The following is a 10,760-nucleotide window of genomic DNA, read 5'->3' as shown; positions in this document are numbered from 1 at the left end:
GTGTGGTTTTCAGACAAAATAAGAATGGCAGCAGTTAGAAGGGATGAGGCTTACAGTAGAGCAATAAGCACAGGTATGGAACATAACTGGGAATCAATCAAAGGAAGATGGAGTGTGGAGCCGTAACAAGGTGTTGGTGTTCATATATTTTATACTTACGTATAGAAATATCGTATAGAAATATCCTGGCTGAGGTAATATTTTTTGCAATAAATTCTTTACGTTTTTTAAAACAATTAAATCGTGTAGATTTAATTCCGGGGTAGGGAAGGGTATTAATTTTCCAAGATAGCTGTGTTTCAAATCCGACAAATTTGCGGCGCGCAGTTTATTAAATTGGAATATATGTATATGTACAGTATGTACATTACAATTCGATATTTCTATACGTAAGTATAGAATATATGAACACCAACACCTTGTTACGGCTCCACGCTCCATCTTCCTTTGATTGATTTCAAATCTTGTGAGCTTTTACTATTATATTTATATAGAACTAGGAATATTTCAAGAATGAAAGAAATGCAATAGTAAAACTTATCAGGGCAAAAAGAAAGAAATATTATGAGAACATGATACATCATGATAGAAGTAATCCTACAAACCCAATTAAGAATTCAATCGACTGTACTGGCAATGATTATAATCGTGGCAACGTCGTGACAAATCGTCACCGCGTTTCGACCAAGGATTCTGGTCATTCTAAAATTGATGCAATTTTAGATGCTTTTAATATAAGCATCTTAATTAAATAATTAAATTTATTGCAAAAAATATTACCTCAGCCAGGGTTCGAACCTGGAACCTTTTTCATTCCGCGACGGGTGTTGTACCAATTCGACCACTAAGGCATGTGGTAATATTTATCGCAATAACATAAATTAAGATGACAAATAATAATAAGATGGAACACCGATTTTTAGTCAAAGGTGTATATTCAAACCGAATAAGTAACATTTACTTCGCCAGTCAATAGTAATTAATCCAATTAAGAATTTAATCGACTGTACTGGCAATAATTATCTCATTATTAAAATTATTCCTTTATTCTCGACTAACTGGCAAAAATATAAATAATAGGCACTACGTTTATAATGGTGTCAACAACCACAAGAATGTCTTTTGATTACCACATGACGAGTCAATTTTGATGATTAGACTGCAATTGATAAGGACTCAAACTTAGAGTAGAAACGTAGTGCCTATTAGTAGGTAAGCTAGGCCGGTTCTGGACCATCTTTGGGGATCTGAGGGAGGGGTGAGGGGGGGGATCCGCAGGCGGGGGGAACCACAGGGAGGGGAGGGAGGAACGGCATTTTCCAGCGCCGCGGGGCGAGGGGGTCCGCGTTTTCCAGCGCCGTGGAGCGAAGGAGTCCGCGTTTTCCGGCGCCGCGGGGCGAGGGGGTCCGCGTTTTCCGGCGCCGCGGGGCGACCGCGTTTTCGCCGCGGAGCGGGGCGAGGGGGTCCGCGTTTCGCCGCGCCGCGGAGTCCGCGTGACGTCACACGGCACGCTCGCGTTATCTCTCCCTCGTAGATGTTTCCCCCGTCCCCCGTTCGTCTTCTCGTGCGCGCGGTTTCTCTCCCCCGTTCGCGTTCTCGCTCCCGACTCCAGGCCCCCGTTCGCGTTATCTCTCCCTCGCGCGCTTGCTCCCGGCCCCCCCGTTCGCGCGCGTCTTCTCGTTCGCGCGGTCTCTCTCTCTCTCCCGTTTGCGCGTTCTCGCTCAGAAATTATGCGAAAACTACAAATAGAAAATTTGCTTACCATCGCTTGATTTTAACCTGAAACCCCTGGCTCTTGAGTCAGACACCTTCGGCAATTTGCAACACAACAATGATTTTATACAAAATATTTTGAGTTTTGAACACAGATAAGTTAGAAAAAAGCAACACATGAAAGAAGCTGTAAGCAAAAACTGCAGTTTTATTGATATGCAATACAGGCAGCCTTCGGACACCATGTCTTTGCCACGTAGCACTATCAATCACAAACAGTGCAAACTGAACAGAGATTACACGGTATTATTTGATGTAGTGGGCCTCCACACGACGCACAAAATAAACTCTCGATCAGTACAGGCGCGGGTGTCATGTTTTCGCTCAGCGTGCAACATTGAGAATAATCCTCGTAATCTCACAGTACACGGTGCACAAAATTTTACATTACCAGAAGTAAAATAAAAGTTGTGTGCAACAAATCTTTTACAATTCATCTAAGGCATTCACTTCAGCCTGGTTTAATACTCGGAAAATTACTTCCGAAACATCCTCAAACCTTTCACTGTCGTAACACGAATCGTTCGACAAAATTGCATCATCATCATCATTAACAATTTCTTGTTCATGTTCTTGTTCATGTTCCAGTTCATTTACCTCAATGTCCATTTCTTCAGGCACTTCCATTTCTTCATCGTTTGCTTCAACTTCCATTTCATGTCCATCAAACTGCAATTCTTCGAAATCCATTTTTACAGAACGTTGTATGCCTCAAAAGGCGCAATACACGATGCTACTGTTAAAATAACACAATGCAGACAGTACAAACAGTCGCGACACTTGAAATTTTTCAACAAGACAAACACGTCCGAACACTATCAAGTATGCCAACCGACTCTTACTTCCAGTCCTCGACTACTGAGCGTACCTTCAAATTCATCCTTCTACATCTTACAATTGTCACATCGTTTGTTTATCATATCTAATTTCATCTCAGCATCCATACAATTGCGCCTTCCGAAAAATTTGCGATGTGCAGTTTTGCACGTGTGCAATGATGTCACCGCGAGACACGTATGTTCTCGAAAACGATATTGCGCCATTGACTTTCGGTGATTTGATCTGTAAAACTGCTATTGAACCGCGATCAAACAACTATCAAACAAGTATTGAACCGCTATGAAACAGCTATCAAACAGCTCTTGAACAGCTATCAGACAACTAAAACAGCTCTTGAACCGCTATGAAACAGCTAAAAACAGCCATCAAACAACTAAAAACAACTAAAAAATAGTTAAAAACAGCTCTTGAACAGCTCTTGAACAGCTATCAAACAACTAAAACAGCTATCTGTATAACAGCGATCTGTATAACTGCTATTGAACCGCTATCAAACTTCTTTTAAACAACTAAAAACAGCTTTTAAACAGCTATGAAACAACTAAAACAGCTATCAAGAGACACGGTAGTGTCTCGCGCCAAGTACACGCGGAGTGAGACCGACCGTGACTCTTTTACGCGACGCGACGGGTTGCGAGTACCCGAGATGTTGAGATCTCGATAACGAGTGAACGGATCAAGTTCTAAGTAGGCTTGATCGATAGCTTGGGGTCCAATTAGGGGGGGGTTTTTCTCATAATATTCCGCTACGTGCCTTACGAGCGGAGATATTGCGACGCAAAGTCCAAATGTGAAAATTTATTTTTAAGATACTCCTCCTCCTCCTCCTCCTAACGCTGCGATCTATCAGAGAAACGTCACTTTCACTTTTTCGACGCTGGCGGCGCAGGTATCGCCAGTTTCAATATCGCGCGCGTATTTCAAAATTAGGTCGATAAACTTATCGGTCAGGAGGAAGATTTCTATTTAAGTAAAAATTAGGTATATATATATAATAAATATTGAGTCAACGGAAAAGTAGGTTCTCTATGCTTGGCAGAAAGTGCCGCTAGGGAATTTTTAAGTCGATTCTTATGAATCAAGCTTGAATTTGATGTCTATGTATCCCAGGTTGCCGATGACAAGGTCCAGATAGTGCGCTTTATAGTTTTCGGTGTCCAGGTGTAATAATACGTTGAATTCGATGTCTACGTGTCCCAGGTTGCCGATGACGAGGTCCACATAGTGCGCTCCGTAGTTTTTGGTGTCTACGTGTATTAATATCTTGAATTCGATGTCCACGTGTCCCAGGTTGCCGATGACGGGATCCAGATAATGCGCTTCATAGATTTCGGTGTCCAGGTGTAATAATACGTTGAATTCGATGTCCACGTGTCCCAGGTTGCCGATGACGAGGTCCACACAGTGCGCTTCGTAGTTTTCGGTGTCCAGGTGTAATAATATGTTGAATGCGATGTCTACGTGTCCCAGGTTGCCGATGACGAGGTCCACATAGTGCGCTCCGTAGTTTTCGGTGTCTACGTGTATTAATACCTTGAATTCGATGTCCACGTGTCCCAGGTTGCCGATGACGAGGTCCACACAGTGCGCTTCGTAGTTTTCGGTGTCCAGGTGTAATAATACGTTGAATGCGATGTCTACGTGTCCCAGGTTGCCGATGACGAGGTCCACACTGTGCGCTCCGTAGTTTTTGGTGTCTACGTGTATTAATATCTTGAATTCGATGTCCACGTGTCTCAGGTTGCCGATGACGAGGTCCACACAGTGCGCTTCGTAGTTTTCGGTGTCCAGGTGTAATCGTACGTTGAATTCGATGTCTAGGTGTCCCAGGTTGCCGATGACGAAGTCCACACAGTGCGCTTCATAGTTTTCGGTGTCCAGGTGTAATAATACGTTGAATTCGATGTCCACGTGTCCCAGGTTGCCGATGACGAGGTCCACACAGTGCGCTTCGTAGTTTTCGGTGTCCAGGTGTAATAATATGTTGAATGCGATGTCTACGTGTCCCAGGTTGCCGATGACGAGGTCCACATAGTGCGCTCCGTAATTTTCGGTGTCTACGTGTATTAATACCTTGAATTCGATGTCCACGTGTCCCAGGTTGCCGATGACGAGGTCCACACAGTGCGCTTCGTAGTTTTCGGTGTCCAGGTGTAATAATACGTTGAATGCGATGTCTACGTGTCCCAGGTTGCCGATGACGAGGTCCACACAGTGCGCTCCATAGTTTTTGGTGTCTACGTGTATTAATATCTTGAATTCGATGTCCACGTGTCTCAGATTGCCGATGACGGGATCCAGATAATGCGCTTCATAGATTTCGGTGTCCAGGTGTAATAATACGTTGAATTCGATGTCTACGTGTCCCAGGTTGCCGATGACGAGGTCCACATAGTGCGCTCCGTAGTTTTTGGTGTCTACGTGTATTAATATCTTGAATTCGATGTCCACGAGTCCCAGGTTGCCGATGACGGGATCCAGATAATGCGCTTCATAGTTTTCGGTGTCCAGGTGTAATCGTACGTTGAATTCGATGTCTAGGTATCCCAGGTTGCCGATGACAAGGTCCACATAGTGCGCTCCGTAGTTTTCGGTGTCCACGTGTCCCAGGTTGCCGATGACGAGGTCCAGATATCGCGCTCCGTATTTTTCGGTGTCTAGGTGTAATAATACCTCGAATTTGATGTTCACGTGTCCCAGGTTGCCGATGACGAGATCCAGATAGTGCGCTTCATAGTTTTCGGTGTCCAGGTGTAATTGTACGTTGAATTCGATGTCTAGGTGTCCCAGGTTGCCGATGACAAGATCCACATAGTGCGCTCCGTAGTTTTCGGTGTCTACGTGTATTAATATTTTGAATTCGATGTCCACGTATCCCAGGTTGCCGATGACGGGATCCAGATAGTGCGCTTCATAGTTTCCGGTGTCCAGGTGTAATTGTACGTTGAATTTGATGTCTACGTGTCCCAGGTTGCCGATGACGAGGTCCACATAGTGCGCTTCGTAGTTTTCGGTGTCCAGGTGTAATAATATGTTGAATTCAATGTTTAAGTGTCCCAGGTTGCCGATGACAAAGTCCACATATTGCGCTCCGTAGTTTTCGGTGTCTACGTGTATTAATACCTTGAAATTGATGTCTAGGTGTCCCAGGTTGCTGATGACGATGTCCACATAATGCGCTTAATAGTTTTTGGTGTCTAAGTGTATTAATAACTTTAAATCTGAATGGGTGCGTTCAGCCGATACTTTGCTAGCCTAGCAATCGTGAGCAGTTGCTCGTTTTTGCTCGTTTCTTCTCTTTTTAATCCAGTAAGTCAAAAAAGAGGAAACGAGCGAAAACGAGCGACTGCTCACGATTGCTAGGCTAGCAAAGTATCGGCTGAACGCACCCAATGTAGGACACGTAGATATCGAATTCGAGGTATTAATACATGTAGACACCGAAAACTACGAAGCGCACTATGTGGACCTCGTCATCGGCAACTTGGAACACGTGGCCATCAAATTCAAGGTCAAGAGACACGGTAGTGTCTCGCGCCAAGTACACGCGGAGCGAGACCGACCGTGACTCTTTTACGCGACGCGACGGGTTGCGAGTACCCGAGATGTTGAGATCTCGATAACGAGTGAACGGATCAAGTTCTAAGTAGGCTTGATCGATAGCTTGGGGTCCAATTAGGGGGGGGGGTTTCTCTCATAATATTCCGCTACGTGCCCTACGAGCGGAGATATTGCGACGCAAAGTCCAAATGCAAAAATTTATTTTTAAGATACGTCGTCTCCGTCAACCGCTTTTCTTTATAACATACATGTAACAAACAGAGAACGTCACTTTCACTTTTTCGACACTGGCGGCTAGCGGCGTTAGTGTCGCAGTGCAGTGCAGTGCAGACAGTGCGTTCGTTTAGAGCGCTATCTTGTCAGTCAGTTCATCATCTGATCAGTTAACCTATCTCGATCGATCGAGAGACACGGTAGTACGCGCGGAGCGAGACCGATCGTGTGACTCTTTATTACGCGTCGCGAGGTAAGGTGCGACAACGCGCGCATACGCGCGTACGCGAAACGGCAGTAACACCGTAATCGTGCCGGCGATATACTGAATTGAATTGCTTCGTGCTTATCTAAAGATTTCGTATCCCTACATTGGGTGCGTTCAGCCGATACTTCGCTAGCCTAGCAATCATGAGTAGTCGCTCGTTTTCGCTCGTTTCCTCTCCCAATGGATTAAAAGGAGAGGAAACGAGCGACTGCTCACGATTGCTAGGCTAGCGGAGTATCGGCTGAACGCACCCATCTACTATCGCTGCCGGAAAAGAAGGTTCTCTACCCTTGGCAGAAAGCAGAAAGTGACGACTGACACGTTCGATCCCGACTTCGTTGATCGCAGAAGAGCTCAACTCGAGGTACGTTTCCGATTTGCAATTAAAAAATTTTGTGCGATGAATGATATATAGGCTACGGTCAACGTGATACAAATGCTTTGGAGCGTTCTTCCTCTCCTTCTTTCTTCATTGAAAGAAAAGAGAAGAGGAATGCTTCGAAGCATTTGTAGTGTCACGTTGACCGTAGCCATAATATCATATTAATACATTATTTTATTTTTTAGGTCAAGGATTGCCATTTAAAGCTGGTACGTTTGATGGGGCTATCAGTATTTCTGCGCTTGTGGTTGTGCTATGCAAGCAAAACTTTGCACAATCCTACAAGACGTTTATATCGTTTCTTATCAACGTTGTATGCATGTCTGTCAAGAAGCGCAAGAGCAGTGTTACAATTCTATCCAGAGAACGGTGAGAACAGGTTGTTGATATTATATATATCTTGATATATAGGCTACGGTCAACGTGATACAAATGCTTTGGAGCGTTCTTCCTCTCCTTCTTTCTTCATTGAAAGAAAAGAGAAGAGGAATGCTTCGAAGCATTTGTAGTGTCACGTTGACCGTAGCCATAATATCATATTAATACATTATTTTATTTTTTAGGTCAAGGATTGCCATTTAAAGCTGGTACGTTTGATGGGGCTGTCAGTATTTCTGCGCTTGTGGTTGTGCTATGCAAGCAAAACTTTGCACAATCCTACAAGACGTTTATATCGTTTCTTATCAACGTTGTATGCATGTCTGTCAAGAAGCGCAAGAGCAGTGTTACAATTCTATCCAGAGAACGGTGAGAACAGGTTGTTGATATTATATATATCTTGATATATAGGCTACGGTCAACGTGATACAAATGCTCTGGAGCGTTCTTCTTCTCCTTCTTTCTTCATTGAAATAAAAGAGAAGAGGAATGCTTCGAAGCATTTGTAGTGTCACGTTGACCATAGCCATAATATCATATTAATACATTATTTTATTTTTTAGGTCAAGGATTGCCATTTAAAGCTGGTACGTTTGATGGGGCTATCAGTATTTCTGCGCTTGTGGTTGTGCTATGCAAGCAAAACTTTGCACAATCCTACAAGACGTTTATATCGTTTCTTATCAACGTTGTATGCATGTCTGTCAAGAAGCGCAAGAGCAGTGTTACAATTCTATCCAGAGAACGGTGAGAACAGGTTGTTGATATTATATATATCTTGATATATAGGCTACGGTCAACGTGATACAAATGCTTTGGAGCGTTCTTCCTCTCCTTCTTTCTTCATTGAAAGAAAAGAGAAGAGGAATGCCGGTCCCGTCGCCGCCGGTTCCGTCGTCGCCGCCGGACCTGTCGCCGCCAGTTTTGTCGCCGCTGGACCTGTCGCCGCTGGTTCCGTCGTCGCCGACCATCCTGTCGCCGCCGGACCTGTCGCCGCTGATCCCGTCGTCGCCGATCGTGCCGCTGCTCGTTTCGATGCCGAAGATGATAGACAAGGTAATATTAATATTATGTATATTTAACAGAAAGTAATGACATATTTATGATATATTCCGCCAATAATTTGATTGCGATTACGAAAAGTATTACCCCAGCCAGAGTTTGAACCTGGAACCTCCCGCTATCCGTGCAGGCGTCGCCTCAAGTCGACCACTGAGGCATGTGGTAACATTTATCGCAATAACAAACAAACATACCATCTTAATCGAAATTAATAAATATCTTCTTGTTATATATGAAAAATTTAATTCATATTATATGTATTTAATTCATAAAATTTTTTATACAATTTTATTATTTTACAGTTCGAAGACCAAGAGGCAGAGCCGCAGGGATACGACGGCAAGAAGAAAGGTTCATGGCCTTCTTATATAAATTGTCATCATCCAATTACCATTGAGGTAGACGAGGCAGAGGCAGAGGCAGACGTTGAGAGCAACAGGATTTAATCTTTGTCTCTATATAATCTTTATATAATGTCTCTATATATAATGTCTCTAAATAATCTCTATATATAATAATGTCTATATGATGTCTCTATATAATAATCTCTATATATAATAATGTCTCTGTATAATCTATATATATATATATATATATATATATATATATATATGATACACATTAAAAATAATTGAAAAGTAATTAGAGATGAATGCATTCGTATTGTTTTATTATAAAAAATAAAATTGCGTTCAGGTATTTTATGTATATGTATAACCTTATCGTATATAATTATATTGTATAATCAGAACCGCTTGCCACCAGTGTCGAAAAAGTGAAAGTGACGTTTCTGATTATGACGTCATCATATAAGACGTCGGCGTTAGAAGTATATACGTATTCGTATCTTAAAAATAAATTTTCACATTTGGACTTTGCGTCGCAATATTTCCGCTCGTAGGGCACGCAGCGGAATATTATGAGAGAACCCCCCCCCCCTAATTGGACCTCAAGCTATCGATCAAGCCTACTTAGAACTTGATCCGTTCACTCATCGTTATCGAGATCTCAATATCTCGGGTACTCGCAACCCGTCGCGTCGCGTAAAAGAGTCACGGTCTTAATAATTTATTAAAGGATACATTTTTAAATTGGGGTCCGTTATATGTAAAAACATGCCAATTTTGTGCAGGAAATCTAGTATTTAGAAATGAATTAAAGTTGACGAAAGAAATAGTTATCATTCATTTAATTTTGTTCTCGTCACAGGATAATAAATTAGTGAAAATACCACAGACATTTAATTTAACTAGCATATCAACAACTAAGATATCGATAGCGAAACAGCAGTATAAAGTAATGAATACTATATTTCATCAGGGTACATCTATTGAAGATGGTCATTATACAAGTATGTGTAGAGAAAAGACATTTTGGATTGAATTTGATGATGGAAAAATTATAGAAAATAAACGATGGCCTACAGGTGCTAAAGGTCTTTATATATTATTTTTGGAAAAAGTTGGTAAGAAATAATTTATACAAGCAACGTAATATACATGCATATTTTACATAAAAGCAATGTCCGGCAATATGTATATATATATATTTACAACTTCAGACACATTTCTTTATAAGATGTAATTTTTTTCTGTTAAGATTAAGATGCGTAACACTACAAAAAGGCGTGATATCCGTACAAAATTACCTTTTTCAAAAAAAAAGGTAAAAAAAGGCGTCAAGTACACGCATAGTAGTACATATGTATTATGTTGATACCTCGAAAAAAACAAAGTGGTAGTATTATACCTCGAAATAACACCCTGTACATACTGTTTATACAATGCGTAATATTACAAAAAGGCGTGATATCTGTACAAAATTACCTTTTTTAAAAAAAAGGTAAAGAAAGGCGCCAAGTACACGCATAGTAGTGTATATGTTGTTACCACGAAAAAAAACAGTGGTAGTATTATACCTAAAAAAAATCTAAGTAACAAGTGGTAGACGTAATCTTTGTATTTCAAAAAATCTTGAAAAAACCTAAGCAGTAGTATCTTTACCTCGAAAAAACCGAAGTAACAAGTGGTAGACGTAATCTTTGTATGTATTTCGAAAAATCTCGAAAAAACCTAAGCAGTAGTATCTTTACCTCGAAAAAACCGAAGTAACAAGTGGTAGACGTAATCTTTGTATCTCGAAATATCTCGAAAAAACTAAACAGTAGTATTTTTATTTCCAAATATGTTGTTACATTGAAAAAAAAAAACAGTGGTAGACGTGGTAGTATTATACCTCAAAAAAATCTAAGTAACAAGTGGTAGACGTAATCTTTGTATCTTG

The 10,760-nt window shown here is 41.5% G+C and overlaps 2 protein-coding genes across 2 annotated transcripts; both read left to right on the top strand.

Moving 5' to 3' along the window:
* The first annotated feature begins 6,871 nt into the window (after nucleotides 1-6,871).
* LOC143895424 (uncharacterized) lies at nucleotides 6,872-8,227 on the top strand. The gene is made up of 3 exons (XM_077402494.1): nucleotides 6,872-7,406; nucleotides 7,601-7,784; nucleotides 7,979-8,227. The coding sequence occupies exons 1-3, from the start codon at nucleotides 7,293-7,295 to the stop codon at nucleotides 8,164-8,166; spliced, it is 486 nt and encodes a 161-aa protein (XP_077258620.1). The 5' UTR covers nucleotides 6,872-7,292; the 3' UTR covers nucleotides 8,167-8,227.
* Nucleotides 8,228-8,282: 55 nt separating this feature from the next.
* On the top strand, nucleotides 8,283-9,010 carry LOC143895425 (uncharacterized). The gene is made up of 2 exons (XM_077402495.1): nucleotides 8,283-8,471; nucleotides 8,780-9,010. The coding sequence occupies exons 1-2, from the start codon at nucleotides 8,283-8,285 to the stop codon at nucleotides 8,921-8,923; spliced, it is 333 nt and encodes a 110-aa protein (XP_077258621.1). The 3' UTR covers nucleotides 8,924-9,010.
* Nucleotides 9,011-10,760: the final 1,750 nt, after the last annotated feature.

This window comes from Temnothorax americanus, unplaced genomic scaffold (genome assembly GCF_048541705.1).
Source record: "Temnothorax americanus isolate GAGA-0224 unplaced genomic scaffold, ASM4854170v1 Scaffold159, whole genome shotgun sequence".
Lineage (NCBI taxonomy): Eukaryota > Metazoa > Arthropoda > Insecta > Hymenoptera > Formicidae > Temnothorax > Temnothorax americanus.
This window is presented reverse-complemented; position numbering and strand designations above follow the sequence as displayed.